Raw genomic sequence first — 26,149 nt, 5'->3', positions numbered from 1 at the left:
CCACGACAGGCACCGATCGCCTTCCAACCACAACTCCTAGCAGCAGCTTCCACAATGGAGGATATGAACATGGCCCACTCGGATACCATGTCCCCAGCCTCCCCCAGGATGCACAATAAATTATTCCAGTGGTGGGAGTTGAAGACCTCGCGGACAGGGTCCTCAGCCAGACGTTCCCAGTTCAATCTCAACACACGTTTGGGTTTACCGGGTCTGTCCGGCAGCCTCCCTGATCCAACTCACCACCAGGTGGTGATCAGTTGACAGCTCTGCTCCTCTCTTCACCCGAGTGTCCAAGACATACAGCCGCAGGTCTGATGACACAACTACAAAGTCGATCATAGACCTTTGGCCTAGGGTGTTCTGGTACCAAGTACACTTATGAACCTCCCTATGCTCAAACATGGTGTTTGTTATGGACTGTCCATGACTAGCACAGAAGTCCAACAACAAAGAACTACATCTCATCTTTCACGATAGACATCTCTACCGTTACCTAGCTAGCTAAGCTGGCTATGTTCCATGAACAAATGAAACGTTATGAATTAAATGGTTTTTCCACTTTGGCATTAAAGAACTTGACAGGCCTGCACAAGCCCTGACCTCGACCCCATTCAACAGGATGGACTGGAACGAGACAGGGCGCAAGATCACCAAATATCAGTCGCAGACTTTACTGACAGCTCTAAGTAAGGTTCCGAAAAGTAAAGCCAATGCTGAAGTGTCTTAAAGCTGCATTCTCTCTACTGTCCATCAGGGGGCAATCTCTAGTTTCAAGTCTTCTTCAATACAGCATGATGTTCATTTCGTAAATTATGCTCCATTCAGAGTTAAAAATGTGTTTTGTGAGGTCACGGTTACCTATGATCACAGAATTCTAATCAGTCCATCTTTGAGTGGACATTTGCTCCACGGCGTTCAGTAAAATATTGCATTCACCTGAACGGGACGCACGTGAGGTCACAGTGACCTTGACCTTTGACCTCCACAATCTAATCAGTTCATCCTCGAGTCCAAGTCTAAGTACTTTAGGAACGAGTTTGTACTCTGTTAGCATTGAAGTTGAGACCACCTTTGTACTCTTAGCTTTGTTCTGCAAAACACCACGGTGACGGTTAATACAATGAGACACAGAGTCACACACACACACACTCACACACACACACAGTGTACACACAAACCGAAACCCACGAGAGCTGGTGTGACCCAGGACAAACCCTGAATATCCTGGAGAGAATTCAGATCCCCGGTAACAGGGACGGACACACAGATCTCACTGCTACAAGCAACGACAACATTTGCTCTTCATCCTTCTTTCCCCACTCTTCTAGTTTTTCTATATCTTCTCCTGCCTTTATTTTTGACATGTTACGGTTTTGGCTTAAGTATAAGACATATAGAGCCAAGAGGGGCCCGGGTTCGATCCCAGGCTGGACGGCCCTTCTGTGTGGAGTTTGTCTGTTCGGTGTTAATGTGAGCGTGAATATTTGTCTGTCTCTATATGACGGCCCTGTGATAGTCTGGGGACCCGCCTAGGGTGAACCCTGCCCTCATCCAATGTGAGCTTGGATTGTTTCAACTCCAACTGGGTCCCAACAGACATGTTATTTTTCACAGAATATTCAATTTAGCTGAATGCTGTTAGACATTTTAAACTGACTCTATAGCTCAATGGAGTTTATTCAGAAGCTGCGTCACAGAGTCAACTGGTTAGGTCACATTATCTTAACAATACCAGATATGTCAACAGGGTGTGTCCTCCTCCATCTGTCAACTATTAATACGTCTGTGACAATAATGTACATCAGGTAAGGCCCTATAGCTCAGTGGTTAGAGCACTGGTCTTGTAAACCAGGGGTCGCGAGTTCAATTCTCGCTGGGGCCTGATCACTTTTTCATTAGATCAATTAGACATCAATGAAAAGTGAAACCAAAACTCCATGAAATGACCGTCACAGTGTGAGACTGTTGTAAGGTCACGAGGCATCAGAAGACTCCTCACACTGAGAGACCGTCTACAACTCTTCACTCGATTCCTTTCCTCACCACGGCTCATGTTTCTTTCCTTCCTTCACTCTTGGGTTATTTTGCTGTTGAACTTTTGCCCCTTTTTCCATTTCCCTCCCTCGCTCTCTCTCTTCATCTGTGGGCTAAAGCCAGTCTCGATTAGAGTCACTGTCGGCCGCCACCCTGACAGCCCCGGAGAAAACCAACATGAAACTAGCACACGAGAAACTGGACCATCAATTCATTCCTCTTTACAAAATAAAAACAGCAGCTCCTCATATTTCAGGGACTGGAACCAGCTAACTTTGGAACTGTGTCCGAGTATTCGGACACAGTTTTGGTCTTACAAGGACCGAATGGCTCGTAGCAACGAACCAGGTTCCCCATATTCCCGCAGTACCCCCCACAGGACTCCCCGAGGGACACGGTCGAAGGCCTTCTCCAAGTCCACAAAACACATGTAGATTGGATGAGCAAACTCCCATGCCCCCTTCAACAGACCTGCAAGGGTAAAGAGTTGGTCCACTGTTCCACGGCCAGGACGGAATCCGCATTGCTCCTCCTGAATCTGAGGTTCGACAATCGGCCAGAGCCTCCTTTCCAGCACCCTGGACTAGACTTTCCCAGGGAGGCTGAGCAGTGTGATACCCCTATAATTGGAGCACACTCTCCGGTCCCCCTTTTGAAAATGGGAACCAAAACCCCGGTCTGCCACTCCACAGGCACTGAACCCGACTTCCACGCGACACTGAAGAGACGTTTCAGCCAAGACGGCCCGACAATGTCCAGAGAAGAGCTTTTTAACTACCTCAACGACCTCTGCCAGGCATATGTGCGAGTCTTCCCCTGAGTCTTCAGACTCCCTATGCTCAAACATGGTGTTTCTTATGGACTGTCATTACTAGCACAGAAGTCCAACAACAAAGAACTACATCTCGTCTTTCACGATAGACATCTCTACCGTTACTTAGCTAGCTAAGCTGGCTATGTTCCATGAACAAATGAAACGTTATGAATTAAATGGTTTTTCCACTTTGGCATTAAAGAACTTGACAGGCCTGCACAAGCCCTGACCTCGACCCCATTCAACAGGATGGACTGGAACGAGACAGGGCGCAAGATCACCAAATATCAGTCGCAGACTTTACTGACAGCCCTAAGTAAGGTTCCGAAAAGTGAAGCCAATGCTGAAGTGTCTTAAAGCTGCATTCTCTCTACTGTCCACCAGGGGGCGACTCCTCTGGTTGTATAGAAGTCTATGAGAAAATGACTCTACTTCTCTCTTGATTTATTCCCTCAGTAAACATTGTAAACATGAGTTTATGGTCTCAATCTCTAGTTTCAAGTCTTCTTCAATACAGCATGATGTTCATTTAGTAAATGATGCTCCATTTAGAGTTAAAAATGTGTTTTGTGAGGTCACGGTTATCTATGATCACAAAATTCTAATCAATCCATATTTGTGTGGGCATTTGCTCGTTCAATGAAAAATCGCATTCACCTGAACGGGAGGTCACAGTGACCTTGACCTTTGACCTCCACAATCTAATCAGTTCATCCTCGAGTCCAAGTCTAAGTACTTTAGGAACGAGTTTGTACTCTGTTAGCATTGAACTTGAGACCACCTTTGTACTCTAAGCTTTGTTCTGCAAAACACCACGGTGACGGTTAATAAAATGAGACACAGAGTCACACACACACACACGCACACGCACACGCACACACACACACACACACACACAGAGCTGGTGTGACCCACACCCACACACACACACACAGAGCTGGTGTGACTCCAAGACAAACCCTGAATATCTGGAAGAATTCAGATCAATGGTAACAGGGACGGACGTTGCAGCTCTGACTGCCATAAAACATTGTTGTTTTTTTTTTTTTTTTTTCACTGTTTTTTTATTGCAACAACAACACTTGTTTTACAACATTTTTTATTCTTAGCTTGTCTTCAACAACATGTCTCAGCACAACAACAACAACAGCTGCTCTTAACATCAGACTGTTTGTTATTTATCTTATTAGACATATAGAGCCAAGAGAGGCCCGGGTTCCATCCCAGGCTGGACCGCCCTTCTATGTGGAGCCTGTTCCCCCTGCGTCAGCATCAGGTTCTCTGCAGAGTTCTCCAGCTTTCTCTCCACACTCCAAAGACATGCAGCCCTGGTTAGGTGATGTCTCATAATTGTTAAAATGAGCGTGAATGTTTGTCTGTCTCTAGGCTTAGATTGTTTTGACTGTGGCTCAGTGGACAGCAGAGCCGTCCTCCAATCAGAGGATCGGCGGTTCGAATCCCGGCTCTGGCAGTCCATGTCGACATGCAAGACAGTTAACCCCGAGTTGCTCCCGAAGGCTGTGCCATCGTTGTATGAATGTTAGTTAGACTGAGAGTCCTGATGTGCAGGTGGCACCTTGTAAAAGCGCTATACAAGTACAGTCCATTTACCATTTCAACTCCAACTGGGTCCCAACAGACATGTTATATTTCACAGCATATTAAATTTAGCTGAATGCTGTTCAATGCTGACATTTTAAACTGACTCTATAGCTCAATGGCGTTTATTCAGAAGCTGCGTCACAGAGTCAACTGGTTAGGTCACATTAACTTAACAATACCAGGTATGTCAACAGGGTGTGTCCTCCTCCATCTGTCAACTATTAATACGTCTGTGACATTGGCGAAGAACAGGTAAGGCCCTATAGCTCAGTGGTTAGAGCACTGGTCTTGTAAACCAGGGGTCGCGAGTTCAATTCTCGCTGGGGCCTGATCACTTTTTCATTAGATCAATTAGACATCAATGAATAGTGAAACCAAAACTCCATGAAATGACCGTCACAGTGTGAGACTGTTGTAAGGTCACGAGGCATCAGAAGACTCATTACAGTCATTTTTTATCTCCTCACACTGATGCACCGTCTACTGTAACTCTTCACTCATGTTTCTTTACTCCTGTCTTATTTTTCTGTTGATCTTTTTACCCATTTTCCATTTCCTTCCTCCCTCCCTCCCTCCCTCTCTCTCTCTCTTCATCTGTGGGCTAAAGCCAGTCCTAATTAGAGTCACTGTCGGCCGCCACCCTGACAGCCCCGGAAAAAACCAACGTGAAACTAGCACACAAGAAACTGGACCATCAATTCATAGAAACAGAGAAATCTAGATAATATCCTCAAAAAAATGTTGGACCAAACTATTTACATACCACATGTTATCTGTCCTATAGTGTGTCTGATCATATTTTTAAAGGCCTTTGTATCATGTTGAAAATGTGTTGATAAATCACTACAGAAATATGTGGTTGCTCTGGTACAATATGATTATATTTTGAACGTCAAACTTAAATAGGATTTTGTAAATTATACACAAATCAAATTTTCTTATTTTCATCAAATTGATCAATATTTTTTATAGATGAGTACAGAGATTTGGTAATCACAAGTTCGTATTTGTAAAATAGTATTTAATCTTTATTATCAAAGTTCAAACGGCTTATTCTGTTTGACTAAACCCAAAAGGTTTCCTCTTTACAAAATACAAACAGCAGCTCCTCATATTTCAGGGGCTGGAACCAGCAAACTTCTGATTCGCTGCATTCTCTCTAATGACCACCAGGGGGCAACTCCTCCTGAAGTCTTATAGAAGTCTTATAGAAGTCGTTGAGAAAAGCTACCAGGGCGTTGTCCAGTCTGATTGTTGTCACAGCAACTTTAACCCTTTCACAGTGTGTTTTCACTTCACTAAATAACAATTGGAACATTTTAGTCGCCTAAAAATGATTGAAATGAATGAAAGAAATTCAGCTCCACCCACTAATGTCACTTCCAAACTGTAATTACCACCGCTCAGTTGTATCCCTGACCTTTGACCACAGAATTCCTTGAGTTAAAGTCTAAGTAGTTGAGGCATAGGTCTGTGAGGCTGGACGGCAACCCTAACAGGGCCTCATAGCTCAGTGGTTAGAGCACTGGTCTAGTAAACCAGGGGTCGTGAGTTCAATTCTCACTGAGGCCTAATTTTTTTTTTTTTTTTTTTTTTTTTTTTTTTTGTGGTTGTTGTATTTAACCTCTGTCTTCTATGTTCATAGTATGTCTGAATAAACCAAAAGTTTTTTTCTCTTCACTAAATAAAGACAGCAGCTCCTCATTTCAGGGCCTTGAACCAGCAAACTTTGGATTTCTAAGTCGAGAAAGTGCCTGTTTGTGGTAAAGTACCAGTTAGTTCTGTGTGAAACTGCTCAGTGAACTACATCTCGTCTTTCACAGTAGACATCTCTACTGTTAGCTAGCTAGTTAAGCTGGCTATGTTCAATGAACAAATGAGACGTGTTCATCCAGCGACTTGCTAAGTCATCTTTCAAATTGACAACAATCATATGTGCTCAATTAAATGATGTTAAAAAAATTATTTGTCTCTCACTGTTAACTACAGTTTTTCCCGAAATCAAGGTCCCATGGTGGTCCAACGGAGGGGGAAAGACTTTGCCTCAATATGGCTTCATCACTAAACGCAACAACTGAATTGTTAAATGGGCCTAAATTGACACAACTGAAATGTTGAAGCTGTTGAAAAAATACAGATTGCTGCTTTAATATTCAAGCTCAGCTGGATAATACTTAGCCTGGGTATTTTGTGTGTGTGTGTGTGTGTGTGTGTGTGTGTGTGTGTGTGTGTGTGTGTGTGTGTGTGTGGGGGGTTAAACTTTCGATGAGGGCTTGTTGCCAGGCAACACGGTTCAGTAAGAGCTGGAAAGGGTGGCAGTGGTGGGAGGGCTATTAAGGCTATTAGAGCAACATGTCTCATTGATTTCACTCACAGATAACAAAATAACCTATTGGCCCAGTGCTTTCTCTGTGTGTGTGTGTGTGTGTGTGTGTGTGTGTGTGTGTGTGTGTGTGTGTGTGTGTGTGTGTGTGTGTGTGTGTGTGTGTGTGTGTGTGTGTGTGGTAAAGGATACATTCCCAAGATGACGGCTTCGAGACATTTGATTGGCAAAGACTCCCTGATCATCTCTCTTGCTGTCTCCATTAACCTGGAGGAAGATGAGGAGGGGATGAGGAAGGAGGGCGGTAGGAGGCGGAGGAGCAGAGGAAGAGTGACGAGGAGGAGATGAGTAAGAAGAGAAGAACAAGGATGAGGAGGATGGGAATAAGAGAGATGCTCTGTAAGCAACAAACAAAGACCAAAACATTACAGAGATGGTCGTGAGTTGGATGATACTTTGTTTAATCTCAAACAAATATCCCTATTAATCTAAATTAAAATACAACCACTTCTATCCTATTTTGATATTACCTTGATTAAATCCAGCAGATGATTAGAAAATGTCATCACTACGTCAACAGTATAACCTGATTACTGGAAGTAACCTGATTAAGCTACGGACTTAAAGGTTTTGACAGTAAGCTCAGCTTTGCAATAACACAAATGTACATTATTTGTGGTTGTTTGTGAGTTGATATATTTACAGAGACTCTTAAAGCAGGTTTGTTTACTTGCAGAATAAAAATTTTACTCAATAATGATAGCCCTTTTCTGGCACTCAAATCATAGATTTTTAAATGACTTAATGAAAACACTTCTAGGTGTGTAAAACACACTTTAAGATTCTGATAACTGGATCGTTGTGTTGTACTGGTTACGATCTAATTACAATGGGAATGCAAGTTTATTTATACAGCACATTTCAGCAAGAAGGCAAGAGCGTTATATAAAACCATACGCATTAAGACAAAGTGCAAAAGAAACACAACAATAAAGATGAAATAGAACACACAGAATGCACTTACCCACACAGTGGACGGCTCTTCTTGATCTCAAAGAATTGGGTTCCCGTGTGGTTGTATCTGGTAAAAAAACGTTAGGGAGGAAATAGTAGGAGGAGAAGTTTTCATTGACTGAAGCGCTCCTGAAGTTGGTGTCACGCTCGTCAAATGTGACGAGGAGACGCAAACGGACTAACTTCCCCTGACAGGTGTAGCTGTCATCAGGACATCTGTTGTCAGGGCAACATGTGCTGTTGTGTTTGCGTTAAACAACTAAAAGGATACTGCAGAGCCTTCATGTAGTTCTGGATGGCCACCAGCCAATCTGGGACCGACATGGACGGTTTGAAGGTCGGGACCGAGGGAACATGATGCTGCAGAGAGAGAGAGAGAGAGAGAGAGAGAGGGAGGTAGAGGGGGAGAGAGAGAGCATTTATATCAGAGCAGAAGTGAAATGTGGTGACTTTCAGGGGCCTAAAACCAGCTCCAACTGTCTTTAAAAACCTCAATGTCCCCATAACTCATTACAGCTCGTACTGCCGACACTCACTGATGTTACTCCACTACTGGAAAAATGTACACCAACTAAAATACCACTCTCACATCAAAGAATAATTTCATTTAAAGCTGCGGTGCTAAATTTCTTCAGCCAAGAGCGAAAGTGGTACCAAATACGGGTTCCCTCTATCCAGTCCATCAGAAGTCATTGTGTGTATTGTGTGAGTCATTTCTAAGCTACCAGCGCTAAACATGAGTTTCGTTTGGTTGCTTCTTTGCTCTCTTTGCTCCTATTACTATGTTTCCAACCATGAAAATGCTGTGAAGAAGTTAAACAGGTCACAATTCACTCTCTAATATCTATTTCATATTGCTGTGAAAGCATCTCCTTAAAACTGTATTTATTCAAGTTTTTCACCAAAACTCTTCATTTTCTTCCTTTACAAGATTTAATTTGAACACATAACATTTTGATTTACCTTCGCTGATTAGACCGGAGAACTCGGCACACATTATGGATTTTTTCTTTTGCTTCTATTGTCTATATTTACGATGCTTCAGACGTGAGACCAGTAGATAACCTCTGGCAATATGCAGGTCATTCAAAGTTTTGCAGAAATGTAGACAAATCTGTTTCTCCATCAAAATGTTTTTCTAGTTTGGACTGAAAAGCCTCTGAACAACATTTAGACATCAAGACAATAGCACAGCTGTTTCTGCTGCCCGTTGTGGTAAATTCTGTGCAAAAAAACAACAACAGAGAAACAACCACAAAGCATGTAATGTGTAACCGAAAGCTGGCAGTGGGACGCCACACCAAACCATTAAGAGACGGATGACACGTGGCGTTGTTCCTGCTGCGGAACGCTGGGGTTACGTGCACCACCTTAGACCTCATGGGCCGACAGACACCCACAGTGTGAGGAGAGAGAGAGAGTCTGTGGTGGAAGTGAAACCACGTCTGCTGTCGCTTCACCTCAACCAGAACCATTTCAGAGAGGAAACCGAGGTCACAGATGTGGCTCAACGAGGACACGACCGCACCATCGAGAGCGAGTCAGACCTAAACACAGAACCACACTTCCTCCCTGTGTGTGTGTGTGTGTGTGTGCGTGTGTGTGTGTGTGTGTACGTGTGAAGGAAGGGTGATGTACAAGCAGCAGCCCTATCATTTCCTGTGGGGGTTTTCCCCTCTCTGTTTATTTACAGCACAGTCAGAGAGCTGAGGAGGAAGACGACAGGACAAAATGGACGGCGGGCCCGGAGACACGCTGCGTTTTTATTTCAAAACCGTTCAGGGTCATCCACCAAGAGGTACTTATTTAAACAAAACCATATATAAAGTGTAGCAGGATATCTTCCTCTTTTTAATACAAGACACACTCACACTGGACCTCTTTAAAAACAAACCCATATATGGGATTTCAGCCGCAGCCAGCCATTCAGACAGCCAGTACATCTTCTACAACTACTATCAACAAGCTACTCTGCCAATAAAGCAGTTACTTTAGACACTGGACTGTCAGCCATTGAGCGTGTAAAACAAATCAACCAACCGGTCACCCTTCTAATTATCAGGCCAGTGGGCACTCATTCAGTCCATAAACCAGTCTGCCAGCCAGCCAGGAGCAGTAAATAGCAGGTTTTACTGCCTCATAATCTCCCATGTCGTAAAATCCTCACTAAGGCTGCATCAGCTGGCACACACACACACACACACACACACACACACACACACACTCTCTCTCTAAAGCTGCTTTCTGCCGGGTCAGGGAGTGAGATGAGTGGTGATCCCTCACTTTGATCATCCTCTCCTCTCTCTATCCTCAGCTACAGGGGGCATGTCAGTTTGAGCAGAACTTCTATACGAAAAAGGACTAAATTTTTAGGCTGAAGTGACAGATAGATTCATACATCACCGACAGCCAGTGTGCATGCTGACTGCACAGAAATACTCAACACAGACCCACGGCGCCTTTATAAAAAAGAAGAAGAAGAAGAAATAAAGCATGACAAGCAGCAACCCCATAACTGTTGAGAGGAGCTCCGGTGGAAAGTCAGCTCTTCATCACGACGTGTGAAGTTTGATGAATATCGGGTTCAGATTCAGAGTCTTTTATATCCAAACTGTGGAGGATTCAGATATTTAGCTGCAGTGATAACGCCTCCCTGGGAAAAAGACGTCACTTCATAACTAAAACACGAGCATGTAAACGAAGCTCCGGCGGGGAGGTGTTGTGGTTCTATCACAGCTGAAGGCCGTCAGTCAGCCTGACGCGAGCTTTTATATTATGAAAGTTAGAGACACATTCTTTTTTTTATTATTAATGAATAATAATGTTCATAATAAAATAGGTCCTCTTCCGCTGGCTGCACACCCAGAGGCGGTTGCTATAGAACGTACACTAGCAGCTGTCATATTCCTGTTTTCATCACCGATAGTGTTACATTGATTTCATTATTTGGGTCTTTATTTACATTATTTCTGTGATGCCATTTTTTTGTACAACCAGACCACTGAAAAACTGTCCAGTGTTTCCTGTTTGTAGCAGGTTTAAGTTAACTTTGGTACTTTGTGTAGCCAACGGGGGGGAAGCCCGGAAACCTGAGCCGCCCAACAGCAGAGACAAAACACAGAGAGACTGTAACCAGAGACAGAGAGAGGGAGAGAGAGAGGGAGGGAGAGACAGAGAGAAACAGAGAGGTAGAGAGAGAGGTAAAGAGAGGTAGAAGGAGAGAGAGAGAGAGAGAGAGAGGCAGACAGAGGGGTAGAGAGAAAGAGGTAAAGAGAAGTAGAGGGATAGAGAAAGGTAGAGAGAGGTAGACAGAGAGAGGTGAAGAGGTAGAGAGAGAGAGAAAGGGAGAGAGGGAGAGAAAGAGAGAGAACATGAGAGAGGTAGAGCGAAAGAGAGAAAGAGAGGGAGGTAGAGAGAGAGAGAGCTAGAGAGAGATACATAAAGATAGAGCAGAGTAAAGGGAGAGAGACAGAGAGAGGTAGCGAGAGAGAGAGAGAGCCAAAGAGAGAAAGGTAGAGGTATCGAGAAAGAGAGAGAGGTAGGGAGATAAAAAGAGAGACAAGTAGAGGAAGAGAGAGAGAGAGAGGTAGAGAGCTTGTGAGAGAAGGGAGAGAGAGAGAGAGAGAGAGAGAGAGAGAGAGAGAGAGAGAGAGAGAGAGAGAGAGAGAGAGAGGAGGACAGCAGAGAAACGAATGATTAAACTTGACATGATGCTCTCTCTTTCTTTCCCTCCTTTTCTCTCTGGGTATGAAGTTGTTCTTCCTCCTCTGACTCGTATCTACTGCAGTAATCACTGAAGAACACCTTCTACAAGATTATCCCCAAAGTCTGGAATGCTTTGCCTCAGAGAACATCTGTCCAAACTAATCCACGCTGGCACTGGTATTCTGAAATGTTAAAAGAGGACTAGTTTATATTAAATCTGTCAACCCATTTTCAAAATAAAATCCTATTGTCACAGCCCGAACGGAAACATTTTAATCCAGAACAATGGAACTCCACTGGATTATGGAACTGAAAAAAAACAACAACAAACAAACAAAAAAAGAACTGGTGACAAAATCTAATTTGCTGCTAGTTGAGATTTGCTGCTTCTGTCCAGTGACCAGGCACCGACTGCTGATGACATCACACTTTCAAACCGGTCCTGTTTTGTTACCAATATGTTCAAATTAAAAACAATAATAAGTGAAAAGGAAAGGGTTGGAAAAGTGATTAATGGCAAATTCAAGAGAGTTTCTTTTATAGTTTTGCTTACAGAGCTCGGAGGAAAAGTCCTTTTACATATGAGCAGTTGGTATCCAGAGATTATCCACCACCCAGATTGTATTAGAGGGATTATTCTGTCCCTGTGCCAAGACTTCTACTCCGTTAATGAGGACACGGAGGGAGGGCAGCACGGACTTTGGGCGAGTGACAATAACACAGATGTACACAGATTTAAATCCACCTGAGGCCGGGAACGACAAGTCTGCGTTTCTAAAAGCAGCCTACAGAAACTACATGTTTACTTTCTGATTTGTGTCACAGAGCAATCCATCACAACCCCCCCGCAAAGAAAACAGACCCAGTGGCTGACAATGTGAAATACAAAAAGGTCTATACTATCAAGGTTAACCCTCCTTCTCTTCCACCTTCCCTCCCTAATAGATATAATTAACCCTGCAGAGTATCAGCGTCTGTTTCTGTGGTTACCACCTGCTCACACACACACACACACACACACACACACACACACACACACACACACACACACACACACACACACACACACACACACACACACACACACACACACACACACACACACACACACACACACACACCACACAGTTCAACAATACAACAATACTGCGTAAACGTAAACCAACGGACACTTTAGGCGCAGTCCTAGCAAAGCCATCCTGAGCAAAACACTCATTTGATACCATTTTCACACATATAATGGTCAAGATTAATTTCATGAGAAACAGGGTGCGTTTGTTTTTGTCTACTCCCACTGAACAAGAGACAAACAAACAGACTTGTTTTAAAAAAAAAATCTTTCTTTAACTAAATAGAGCTTAGTTTCCTTTTTAGTTTGACATATCCATCAGTAATCCTCCAGTGAAATAATAAAATGAAAAGTGGAGGTTGTAGTTTAGCTTTCTCATTAACATCACTGTCTCTAAACAATAAACTGGCGGGCTGAACAATCTAATCGCGATTCTTTTTGCTGATATTGTAATTGTGATATGATTTACAAGAAAGAGAATTAGCATTTTTCACAATGCAGTAGGCGATATTGTAATTGTAAACATTTGGATAAATTGTGTACTTGAACGGCTTCCAAGAGGCTTCACAGATCACAGTTATACTCATGAACAACTGAAATGTCCATTCTGGAGCTATGATGACTTCTTATGCGGGTGCATTCTGTGCAGTTTTTCCATGTTCATGTGTTTGTTTGTTTGTTTGTTTGTTTGTGCACACACATCCTCCTGTTGCTCCTGCTGTCCAGAACAACATTTATGGGATTGCGGCCCTGCCAGACAACCAGGTCACTAATGACCACATGGCCAATTAGCAGAGCTACAACAACAAGCGGATCCCCTCCTCCGCAGCCTGAGAAAACAGCAAGCATTCATCCAGACCACCAACGGGAGAACCATGAGGGGAATCTGGGCTGAGGGGCCTCGGCGGCACGAGACTGAGATGTGGATCATACATGTGTGGGGATGACACTTCTCTCAGCATGAAGATCCAGTCTGATTCATAGATTGATGCTAATACAGAAGAAGCTACACTACTAGTAGGGCGGTCCACAACAACAACGACAGAAACACTGACAGCCAATCAAAATCCATCAGAATACGCAGGTTTGTTTGTTCCACAGAGGACGGTGGATTGGTAAAATGGTCTTTTATTATCTCTCGCCGAAAAAAGTGGACTTATTGAAATAAACAGCGACAGAAAACATTATCATTCATCAGCGTTGATGCTCTCAATATTTTAGTTATCAGAAGTTCTTGTCCTTGGTGTGAACCGTCCTTTACTACTACTACTACTATTAGACTCTAAAAATATCAGACAATAGTGTTCATTTCTCACAGCCAAAGGGGACATCATCTTGTTTTGTCCAATCAACACTCGAATACCTCAAATAAATCAGTTTGCAATGATAAAAAAATGGGGAAATGCAGAAAACCTTCAGATTTAACAGCCTGGAACCAGCAAATGTTTGGTGCTTTTGCTTGATTTTAATCCTCAAAGAATCCAATTATTCAGGATAATGTTGTTAATCGTTGTTGTTAATGAAGTGTCTTGAGTATTCAGGCGAGTCCTCCGTTGATTAAAGCCGTTTGTTGGCTTTTTCTGTTTGTAAGTTTACTGTAAATGACACACGGAACATTCTCTGTTGCATTGAAGTCAGCTGTTCAGCAGCAGAACCCCTGGAGCTGTTTTGGGTTCTAATGTGCAGGACGCTTTAGCAGTGTGGAGAGTTATTGCAATTGGGTACTGTAAGCTTTTAATGGAATCGTGTTTTTTTCATATGAAAGTCTTTAAAGTTTTCATATGTCACTTTCTAAAGCGTTTGTCTGCGTCGTTTCAGTTCCTGATAGTTTCAAATTGTTTGTTTGAAGCATACAGACAATTTATCAAAGCTAAAGTTACGATGGTACAAGTGTGTGTGTGTGTGTGTGTGTGTGTGTGTGTGTGTGTGTGTGTGTGTGTGTGTGTGTGTGTGTGTGTGTGTGTGTGTGTGTCTGACATGTGTGTGGGTCAGGAGTCTAAATGAGTCACACACACACTGGGACCGAAACAAAAAGCAGAATTAACATCACTTGACAGGTGTGGAAACCCGGTTTAGCACACTTGTTGTCATAGTAAGGTGATGCATTCTAGTGTGTGCGCACATCTGAGTGTGTAGTGTGTGAAAACAGGCTGACACCTAATCCATGTAACTGTGAACACACACACACAGACACACACACAGACACACACACGCTTCTCAACTGACAAACAATATGCCCTGCACTAACTAGGAGACTCGTAATCTGACGGCATGACTCATATCACGTGGTAATTTCCTCATGACATCTTTACAGTACGTATGCTGGTAGAGTAAGAGGACATCTGGAGGTAGAAAATAAATAAGATGCAGTTTGTCTGCACTACGTTCTTGCTGTTTACTAGTGCTGAAAAATTAGAAGAAATTGCTACGATTAGTTGCAGTTGCACAATTGAAACATTTTTTGAAATACCGTAGGGTTCTGAGAGATTGTGACAGCAATTTTTCACCATTATCTGCCATTTTATAAAGTAATCCACAAACTAACTGATCATAAAAATAACCATTAGCTGACACAATCAACATTGTGCTGCAAATGTTAGCATGTTTGATAAGGACAGAACTTGCACTCGCGGAGAATAAAGCTACAACCCAATACACACAGAATATAAACCCAATGAACGCCTCCTCCATCACATAGCCAGCGCTGAGTCCTTAGGCCGTCTACAGGAAGAACCCTGAGCTGCTCTTTTACTTAATCAATCCCGGTCTTGTGACAGCAGAGCACAACGGGGCCGGTTAAAACGCTAAAAAGTGTGGAGACCTTTGAGTTTGTTAATAGTCCAGCAGCCACGGGGAGAAAAGCCCTCACAGAGAGTCCATTAACACTGAACGCACTACGCAGAACTCCTACCATATCGCTGCTGTCATGAGAACACCTCCCATTTTTCATGTCTTAATAAAGGTGCGAAGCAAATTTCACATCGAGGCCAAACAGTCAGTCACGTCATGTGATGCCATGGGGCTCAAAACTACTTTTCCCCCAAAGACTAATATTGTGAAAGAGACTTCTGTAGCTCAGCGAAAATACTGTTTTCTTGCTCTACGGACCCACTGATGTGAAAGATTGCCGGAAATAAGAGGCAATAAGCCAACAAACAACACTCCAAATTGCAGTTGCATTGGTCAAGAATACTGCAACATACTTAATGGCAACAAAGTGTTTGCAATTTATGACAATATATCCTAAACACATTAAACTTCAGTAACAAAGATGAACACAGGTGAGTTGAATAATGGAAGTATCCAGTATATATACAAAGGGTTGACAAATGGTGCCATTTTAAATCTGTCTGTGGTAGGAATTTAGTTGCCTCACTGTTAAATATTTTCTCAATGATTTTGTCCACAACTTCAAAGTCAGAGTGACGAACCAATCACAGCCGGCCTACCTTGGGAAGGTATGCAGCGTTTTGTATCCTGTCAACCATCTCCTGACCCTCGGGGTGCACGGCAGCCACATGGGACCACATCCTCTCCCACGTCACACCTTCGATGGGGAAACCGGTCCTGTTCACGTAGAAAAGAACCCCTCCATCCTTCTCCTCTTCCTCCCCGGGGGACCGGGTGCTTTTGTTGGGGGGAGAGGCGGCGGTCTCCTCCTGGGTGCTGCAGCGGAGGAGGCAGTGCGAGCTGGTGCTCTTGGATCGGCCATGCCTGCTCAGCTTGGCCGGGGAGGTGCCGCTCCGGCTCGGGGAGGTGGGTCCGGTCATCGATCCCAGGAGGGTGAGGAAGAGGAGGAGGAGGAGGAGGAGGAGGAGGAGTAGTTAGGGCAGGCAATCCCTCCTCCAGCTACAAGAGCTTCTTTGTGTTTGTCAGTGTCGGACAGCACATGTTGATCTCCCACAGCAAACCTGGCAGGGTCGAAAACAAGCAGAAATTGCAACTTTTTGCATCCTTAAATCAGCCATGGAATGATAAGATAAGATAAGATAAAATAAGATAATCCTTTATTAGTCCTGCAGCGGGGACATGTACAGGATTACAGCAGCATAGAGGAGACATAGTAACAAAAATAAGTATTATAAATAAGCAAATGAGCAATAAAAAAACAGTAAAGAATCCACAGTAACTGAAATATTATATATATGTGTGTGTATTTGTATTGCAGAGGTTGTCTACTGGGAATGCAGTGAAAATGTCAATACACTTATTAGGAATAGCTCACAGTACAGGTGAGTTTCTGCCCTACAAGGATCAGTTCTTACAAGGTGTGTAGATCTGAATCACCTATTTTTGGAAGAGGAATAACAGTGGGAGTAAAAAAATAAAAAAATAAAAAAAACTTTTCCAACATCACCAGGCATTGCATAAGTCACACCAAGACCAGGACTGATATATCTCATTAAAAAGGTGTAATTGTGTGTCAGGAAAGCATTGCATGAATTAATAGACACAATGTTATTTAATAACAAGAAGTGCTTTAACACTTACCACAGTGACAAGTAATATCTGAAATATCCCCACAGTTACCAAGCCATCCGCTGTCCACTACAGGATGCAAAGTCTTGTTTTGGTTCAAGGCTGTAACTTCACCCCTTCTTGCACATGTCAAGCTGGCGGAAGTCAACAACGATGGTTCCAAGACTAGTCTAGTCTCCCCTTCAAAGTAAAAGCACCACGTTTATCAATGTCGCGGATTTATGATATAAATGGCACGAATTGTTGCAGATTACTAGCAAACCCCATCCTGTGAGATATGCACACCTGTCAGAAAATGTGCTGGATTAATTCCAGTGAAATTATTCATTTTCTGGTCGGGGGTTGTTTTATTTTGAAAATGTATTCCGGAACAGCTTCTGTGCAGCTCACTGCGGGGGCCGTCGCCTCCCACTGCCCCAGACCGGGGAAATGATTACCTCCTCTGTGCATCCTCCCCCGACTGCCCCCTGCACGGCCACTCGGTGTAAACCTCCACAGGAGTCACGACTCCATGTTGAAAAGAAAAAAAGACTCCTTCAACCCGTCACATGGTGAAATAATGGAGGATAAAACGGACCTTCCTGCTACCGCACCGCTCTCCTTGGAATCTCTCCGTTGCAGGGCATTGGAGGCTTCTCATTGGTCGAGCCAACAAAGAGGGGCGGGCCTTAGAGCTTGCTGCCCTCTGATTGGTTGGTTTTGATAGACGAAGGCGTCAACAAGTGATACAGCTGCAACAAATGGGATATTCTGCCCCTTGTTGCAACTGTTGATTTTGCACATTTTTGTACATTTTTTAGGTTAGTTCTCAGAGAAAATAACTGAACAAAGAATAATATAATATATCTTTTTTTTTTTTCCTGCAGCAAATCTTCATCCACGCAGAATACACACAGCATATAGGTTTTAATGAAAGTTCAAAGTGTGGCAGTAAATAATTATGAATAGGCATACATAATATTACAAAGGAGGAAGGGGGTAATGTTCATCACATTGCATACAAAGCAATTACAGCTGGAGCGTGTTTAAAAAACTTACAAATCAATTAAAATAGCAATTAATCAATTAACTACACACCAACAGTACAGCACAATAATGTGCCCGATAGCAAGTTCGTTGTATCAATGTGTATCAATGTGTAATTTCTATATAACAATCAGCCATATGAATGTTGGACTTCACAATGTGGTAGTAAATTAACTAACGTCTCCCCCTTCTGGCCTTCTGGACAAAAAGCTTTTTCCAGCAATGCAGAAAGGAAGGGTGAACACCCGCTTATGTTGAAATGCAGCTTTGCCATCTGTATCAGAAACGATTGACGTTGCACACTAAATAACTAATAGATCGAATACTCTCAGTGCAGTGCAACTAAAGCAGGCAGAAATGAATGAATTCAATTCAAAGTCACTCTGTTAATAAAAGCTGACTTTGTTTTCACATTAGAATCCTTTAACTAAGTAACAATAAATGTAGAATTAATAAAAAAAACAACACAATCCTGTGTTATATTTGTGGTTTGTTGACGTTGGCGTAGAGGCTGTAGGCATCAGCGGAGGGCAGCTTCACGGTGCTGTAGGTCACTGCATCCCCACCCCGAACCTAAAGACGGAACAGCACGCAGATTACAAAACAGGATAAGACATGGTTTACTTTAGAAACATGATGAAAGATATTGCAAAAAAAGAAGAAGCAGTTTCCCTTCCCACATTCACACGACACTGTGTGAAGAGGAAACACACCATTACCCAATACAGGGCACGAGATCTCACAGCAAATGGAGCAGGCAATTAAAAACACAGACCGGCTAACATTGCAATTATACTTTTTTCCCTAACTTGACAACCTTTTTCTTCAGATAATCTAAATACTTCTACAGCAGACCACTAACCTGTGCTTTGCTGTTCTCGGTGTGGCTGATGGAGGCGTAGGAAACACCATCTTCAGGATCAGCCTGCACAGAGAAGATAACATCACGGCTGCTCAGTAACATTTTGACCTGTAGTGACTCACTCTTTTTATCTTTTCACTTCAATCTTATCACAGTCAACATTTAAAATTCTACAGAATGCTGCAGAAATTAGTCTTTTAACCGGGAAATGAGTCATTGTTTTCAGATCCCTGTCTTGAAGTCAATGGGGTTTTTTAAGGTGTTTTTAGTTGGATGTCTAAATTAAGCTCAACACAAGCTAAAGACATTTAACTTGTTTTCTTTCCTACAACATAAAATTCATTAGTAAATACCTGTCTTGTGAATTTTTACGTGTCTTAAAAAAGAGTTTAACCCCTTACCATTCCGGGAAAATTTGCCTAAAACGCCTATCCAAGGCATACCCAAAGTAAATTGAAAGCTGTTCTTGAACCATTTGGAGTACATGCATGGTTTTGGTCTCTTTTGAAAGGTAACACTCTGACAGTCAGAATCACTCTAAGTGCTACTGGCATTGAGTAATAGAAGTTTGAACACACTGAAGTAGAAGGTTTTTATTTCCGCCTGAATATTTTTTTGCAAATAGATGCCTGCAGATGACTGTAGCTGATACTTATGGACTGGAAAACACAATGGGACCACAGCATGAAGCCTTACCTAGTCCCTCAAATCTGATAACAATCAGTGGTGGACTGACAGAGGCGGTGATTGTACCTGCCGTTGTGATCGGATCTTGAAATGGTTTGCATCAATCGAATCACAAGAATCTTAGCTTTCCAAAGATATGTCGCATTCTATACATGTGGTGTAAATAACACACGTTTACACTAAACAGTGCGACGGCCGTCAGAGCGGTAAGAGTTTAACTGAGACGACTAAACGTAATCACTTAAACACTAGTACCCCTTTAGATAAGTGGTGGAGACGTGAAGTCATGTGACCATGACGTAGTTCCTTCATAGCCTAACGTTAGCGTATTACTGCTGATTGTATTCACACTTCAAAAATCATAAAAGTGGTGTTTTAGGTTACCTTGATGAACAAAATGTGCAAGATTCATAACATTTAGTTAGCTTATTTTCTGCAACAATCCCAAATCCAAAGGCTTTTTACTGCCGGGTTGGCGTACAAAAAATATGTCATCACTCTATTACTTCTGCCAAAGATGTCACGTTGTATGTCTCTTTCAAATGATCTCTGAAAATGTTTCATTTTGGTGGTATGACCTCTGACCTCTGCTGTTGTAGTCCTGTCACATCATCTAACTTATCGATTCCTCTTTACTGCACATTCTCAGACTGTTACACAGAAATATTTTGGAGATCAAAGTCGAGCAGAGTGAGATCTCACCGTGTGCTGACGGTCCTCTGGAGCAGACTGATTCACTTCAGGGTTTGAGGTCAGACCCTGGACGAAAAAGCATGTAAAAGTTTAGTTAATGCATTCGTTGCCTCGGTACAAAACAAAGCAACACCTGTACAGTGTAATGAACAGTTTGTATCACAGAGTGTGTTGCTCCAGGTAGTACATGTGGTGGCGTCAAAACATCTTCAATTCTGCTTCAGTCCAGCTGATTAAACCATCCAAGATGCAATCAAATAACAACAAATATTGCCTCTACGATGCTGACAGTGTTGAGTTTTTGTTGAGAAGTTGATTCGACTCTATTGTCATTTTGGAGCCTGAAATGTAATAGTTCAGGGCTGGATCATCCGGCTAATGAGGCACTGGGACAAAATCTTGGGCCCCATTTGACCTCCTTCTTCCTCCCAGACTCTGAGGGGTTTGGTTCCCCCAGACTGCATTGTAAGGAGTTTTATACTATGTGATATTCTATCAGATTAAAGTACAACATATGTTCAGGTTGATGGGAAGCAGCGTTCAGATTTTAGTGTCAGAGATCACCTCCATCGTCATTGTGGGATAAGGGGACAAATCAGAGACTCTATCTTTAAATTGACATATTAAATCGAGAATAGATTTTGAATTCCAAGAATCAAACTTTAATAGAATTGAGAGATACTGTAAGATTCACACCCTTACAATTCAATACAATAATAGACATCATTGTTTACTGTTATTCTCTTTCAACTGTATGGAACCACATTTGTAGTCATAGTGGAAAAGGTCTTCCAGAACACTGTTTTACTCTATGTTTGTATAAAAACGGTATAATATATATATTTAACTCACAATGGTGTCCCCCTGTGTCCGGTTTGCTGAAAAGACAAAAGAGAGATTATTTTAGCTTCCACAGTGATAGTTTACCAACAGATCTTGTGGATGAAATCTGTCTCACCTCTGGTTATGATCCATCTTGCGACTACAACAACAATTATCAAGAGTGCTGCTAAACCCACAGCCACAACGATGTACAGCCACCAGCCTGGAATGAGAACAAAAACATTACACATTTTTCGATGCAGCTTTCTGTTTTGTTCAAAATCTATTTTTTTAAACAAACATTTGTTAACCTTCCCATTCAATTCACAACCATGTATTCACAACAAGTCGACCAAAACATTCCAATTAACTTTCATGAAGTTAACATAATTTAGTTTGAACCTTTTCACACTGAAAGGTTTCAAACTGTAAACCAAGAACACAGACAACTCCCAGAGCGGAAAACACCATGCTAGAGACCTGCCAATCAGTGTGTAGCCCCGCCCTAAAGCATCCCCTGCTTTATGGTCTGTTTGACTCTAAATGGAGCATCATTTACTAAATGAACATCATGCTGTATTGAAGAAGACTTGAAACTAGAGATTGAGACCATAAACTCATGTTTACAATGTTTACTGAGGGAATAAATCAAGAGAGAAGTAGAGTCATTTTCTCATAGACTTCTATACAACCAGAGGAGTCGCCCCCTGATGGACAGCAGAGAGAATGCAGCTTTAAGGTAAGTGATTGGCTTCACTTTTCAGGCCTAGAAGTAGCCACATGACATCACTCTGACCTCCTCATATTTGATACGTTGAAAGCTTACGTGATCAACAACATATTACATTTGCCTTGAAATTAAATTCACAATGCAGTGTTGTTGTATGTGAACGTCATTTTTAGGAGGCAGGGCTGCCTCTAAAACCCTTAAAATCCATCAAACAAACATAAACAATTTATTCTTCACAACAGTAGTCATTGATCTGAAACAGCTCATGTTCTCACCTGTTGTGTTGACTGAGGACCGAGGAGGGCTGAAGGTGAACAGATGCTCTTCCCTCGTGAAACGATCATGGGTCACTTTACACTTCAATAACTCATAATTCTTTGATGTGTACACAAGATGTGAAGTCCTGAAACTCACATTGGATGAGCAGACAGACGTTGATGTCTTCAAGTCTTTGTTGTCTTTATCCACATCTTGACCCTGAAGCAGCCACTTCACTGTGTGTTTACATCCTTCATATGTCGACACAGAGCAGTTTAACGTCACCTCATCAGTGTCCTTGTGTTCAGTCACTGTTGGTGAAGATGGAGACGTTGTGAGAGAAAGAAAAGTAAAATCAACTTCATCACTATAATCATTATTATTATAATGTTTCAGTATATTGTTCTGACAAGACAGTTTGAAAACATTATGATGTAAATACTCACTGGTAACAACAGACAGATAAACCACAGCATCTGACCTTCTTGTAGTCCTGATCTGAACTGTCTGCAGTCATAACGACCAACATCTTCATCTGTGACGTTCTTTATAACCAGAGAACAGTTCTCTGAAACACTCAGTCTGTCTGATTTAGCTTTGGCTGTTTCACCAATCTTTCCAAGTGAAACCAGCGCTACTACTGCTGGTCTGCTTCTTAAATCAGTAAAGAGCCACTTAGTAGTGTCACAGTTCTTATGATCCTCTAACACATTGTTACAAGGAAAAGTGACGTCATCTCCATCTCTGACAGTGAGGGAGTAGAATGAAGGTTCAGCTGCTGCTCCTTCTTAGGAGAGAAACAACGAAAATAAGTATCAGGTAATAATGTTCATAGTCATATTTTAGAAACAACAGATGATCACAAAAGTGTGTAAAATCACTATGTGAAATACAAAAAGCAGTCTTGGCTGTCCGAGTTAAACGGACGCTAGTGCTGCTTATATTTTTATATTAATATCCTTACCTTTAATCTGGAGCAGTAAAAAATAAATTGGAATCCATCTGAATTCAACCATCGTGCTTCTCTGTCACTCTTGCTCTCACTCTCTCACCTGCCAACGTCTTTAAAAAAAAACCATATATAGTATCTACTTCCTGTTACAAGTAAGCTGTCAGTTTCCTCATAGTGTCTTGCTTTCTTCCTCTGATGTCAGTTGGTCTTTTTTTTTTCTTTTTTTACCAAGAGTGACAACATATGCTTTCCTTCCTCCTTCTTTGCTCTGTGAATCAGTCAATACTCAAGACCTGGTGCAGCAAAGTCAAAATATAACCCCTTTAGGTTTTCCAGTTTTCTTTTCATTCAGTTGTGTACAGTTATGATTCATAACAATTTCCTTAAAAAAATCGCTCATCACTTATGGAATAGGAGTGTGGTGTCGGAATCTGCAGAGACTCCTCCCACTGCCTGTAGTTCCTCTTTTCTTTGCATTCTTGCAGCATTTGGACCCCATGGGGAGTTCGAAACAGCAGATTGTGCAACCCGTTCTCATTCCAAGGTCAAAACCACCACCCAGCGTCTGATTCAAAGTAACAGGGGAACTTGTTGTCACATGGCTGTGTGGTTTTGTGTGTGTTGGCCCCTGTCAGTTTCTCTGATGAGAGCGTCCAGGCCACAGCAGGATGAAACGCGCCTCAGGCTGCATTCATTCCAAATCCGGGACCTTCCCGTAGGTTTGTGTGGAGGTGTGGATGTGTTAGTTTGTGCTTTAGAACTTAAACAACGTGACTCAATCAGAAATGAACGTTTTACTCTTCTGAGTCACAGCTCTGTTCTCAGTAGCGACGGCTGAATGAAGTCTGAATGCTGCGTTTCCAAAAATCAAACAATAATGTGACTATAAATTAAACCTTTAATACGGTTCTCACAAATATCAAAACCCACTTCCTCTCAGTATCTTTTTTTGTTCAGCTCTAAGCAAACTAAATGCTCAAAACTTATTACATATAAAACAATAACAGGTGATACAAAAGAAAATCCAATCAATCTTTAACAATCAACACTGACACATTTATTTATTTATTATTTAAATGTTTATTTTATGGGCACAAAACTTGATGAGAAAATACATACAAAACAGCGCAAAAACACAAACAATGACAAATAAAAACATCCATCACTGAGCTTGTAAAGAAAAATATATCATATATTACATACCTTTTCTCATTTATTTAAGAATCCAGCCATACGAATGCTTCACATTGTGCTACCAGTTAACCTACTACACCCTGTTCTAGAAAGAAAGGCTTTTTACAGCAATAAATCCTGAAAATAATCATAAAAAATAATTGTAACACAACAAAGACAACGTGGTCCCATGCTCACTTGAGAACTGAAATGCAAAACTATATTTTAAAACGATAACAAAAGATGCAGCTGAGCTTCAAGTTTTTTGTCTTTTCCTACATGTTTCATAAAAGATGGCGATGATCTGGTGAGAACATTCAGGTTATTTATACAAAAATATCAATAAATATGAAATGCTTTCCAATTTTGCTAAATGCCTCGTGAGTGAGTGAATTCTATTGAAAGGCGTAAAGGAATAAAAACTGACTTGGTTTACAAAGGAATTATCAATGTAATGATATGAGCTGTAGCAACACTGTGGTCTCTTATTGTTTCGGTTTGTTGACGGTAGCGTAGAGGTTGCTGAGATCAGCAGAGGCTCCAGCAGAAGAAGAAGACGGAGCTTTCACAGCGCTGTAGGTCACATCATCACCATCATCACCATCTTTAACCTGAACCGGGGAAACGAGAGGGAAAGGACGTGATTTAATACAACACGTTGTGAGCGAACACAATAATCAAAGATAAGAATCATGTGATTGGTCGTGAGTGTGTGTGTGTGCCACGGTGAGTGAGTGAGTGAGTGAGTGTCAGTGAGTGAGTGACAAAAGTGAGTGAGTGAGTGAGTGTCTGTGTCTGTCCACGGCTAATCATTCTGTTGCAGCAAACGGCATAATATTTTGGCTGCATGCTCAAGGACCTCTGATGAGAGCGCGTTTAGGAAACAGTTAGAGAGGGGGAATCTAGAAATATACAATTGTGCGGATTATACCGATGCAAAATTTTTAGATGCGATGCATCGCGGTTCATCCCACATTGTATCCGATGCACCCATTTTTGATCCGGGCCATCGCATCGTGAGCTTTTATGACGATGCATCGGTGCGAACCGGTGTACAACACGTTGTGATCGAACACAATCAAAGATAAGAATCATGTGATTGGTCGTGAGTGTGTGTGTGTGTGTGCCACGGTGAGTGAGTGAGTGAGTGAGTGAGTGTCTGTGTCTGTCCACGGCTAATCATTCTGGTGCACCAAGGACCTCTGGTGGTTGCGTTGACTCACACACGGCTGAAAACTAAGTGAAACTAAGTGATCCTTACCTTTAATCTGGAGCAGTAAAAAATAAATTGGAATCCATCTGAATTCAACCATCGTGCTTCTCTGTCACTCTTGCTCTCACTCTCTCACCTGCCAACGTCTTTAAAAAAAAACCATATATAGTATCTACTTCCTGTTACAAGTAAGCTGAATCAGTCAATACTCAAGACCTGGTGCAGCAAAGTCAAAATATAACCCCTTTAGGTTTTCCAGTTTTCTTTTCATTCAGTTGTGTACAGTTATGATTCATAACAATTTCCTTAAAGAAATCGCTCATCACTTATGGAATAGGAGTGTGGTGTCGGAATCTGCAGAGACTCCTCCCACTGCCTGTAGTTCCTCTTTTCTTTGCATTCTTGCAGCATTTGTGCAACCCGTTCTCATTTCAAGGTCAAAACCACCACCCAGCGTCTGATTCAAAGTAACAGGGGAACTTGTTGTCACATGGCTGTGTGGTTTTGTGTGTGTTGGCCCCTGTCAGTTTCTCTGATGAGAGCGTCCAGGCCACAGCAGGATGAAACGCGCCTCAGGCTGCATTCATTCCAAATCCGGGACCTTCCCGTAGGTTTGTGTGGAGGTGTGGATGTGTTAGTTTGTGCTTTAGAACTTAAACAACGTGACTCAATCAGAAATGAACGTTTTAC

The 26,149-nt window shown here is 42.1% G+C and overlaps 2 protein-coding genes and 3 non-coding genes across 5 annotated transcripts in view; 3 read left to right on the top strand and 2 right to left on the bottom strand.

Moving 5' to 3' along the window:
• The window catches only part of vash2 (vasohibin 2), a 32,038-nt gene extending 14,906 nt beyond the window's left edge, over positions 1-17,132 (bottom strand). Inside the window, exons 1-5 of the mRNA XM_054617982.1 lie at positions 17,056-17,132; positions 16,014-16,475; positions 8,062-8,150; positions 7,801-7,857; positions 6,969-7,043 (exon numbers count right to left, since the gene is read on the bottom strand). Coding sequence (XP_054473957.1) covers positions 6,969-7,043; positions 7,801-7,857; positions 8,062-8,150; positions 16,014-16,334 — 542 coding nt within the window. The 5' untranslated portion in view covers positions 16,335-16,475; positions 17,056-17,132. The remainder of the gene's footprint in view (positions 1-6,968; positions 7,044-7,800; positions 7,858-8,061; positions 8,151-16,013; positions 16,476-17,055) is intronic.
• trnat-ugu (transfer RNA threonine (anticodon UGU)) lies at positions 1,813-1,885 on the top strand. The gene has a single exon. It is a non-coding gene; the product is annotated as a tRNA-Thr (tRNA).
• On the top strand, positions 4,710-4,782 carry trnat-ugu (transfer RNA threonine (anticodon UGU)). Its single transcript has one exon. It is a non-coding gene; the product is annotated as a tRNA-Thr (tRNA).
• Positions 5,953-6,025, top strand: trnat-agu (transfer RNA threonine (anticodon AGU)). The gene has a single exon. It is a non-coding gene; the product is annotated as a tRNA-Thr (tRNA).
• Positions 17,133-17,936: 804 nt separating the features above from the next.
• On the bottom strand, positions 17,937-23,171 carry LOC129106767 (uncharacterized). The gene is made up of 7 exons (XM_054617987.1): positions 23,086-23,171; positions 22,139-22,432; positions 21,270-21,356; positions 21,164-21,189; positions 20,321-20,377; positions 18,932-18,994; positions 17,937-18,642 (listed from the first exon to the last, which is right to left on the bottom strand). Exons 1-7 carry the CDS (start codon positions 23,135-23,137, stop codon positions 18,547-18,549), a joined length of 675 nt encoding a protein of 224 aa, XP_054473962.1. The 5' UTR covers positions 23,138-23,171; the 3' UTR covers positions 17,937-18,546.
• Positions 23,172-26,149: the final 2,978 nt, after the last annotated feature.

This window comes from Anoplopoma fimbria, chromosome 18, assembly GCF_027596085.1.
Source record: "Anoplopoma fimbria isolate UVic2021 breed Golden Eagle Sablefish chromosome 18, Afim_UVic_2022, whole genome shotgun sequence".
In the NCBI taxonomy this organism is placed as follows: Eukaryota; Metazoa; Chordata; class Actinopteri; order Perciformes; family Anoplopomatidae; genus Anoplopoma; species Anoplopoma fimbria.
Note: the sequence above shows the minus strand (reverse complement) of the source record. Positions and strands in the feature narration are given on the sequence as shown.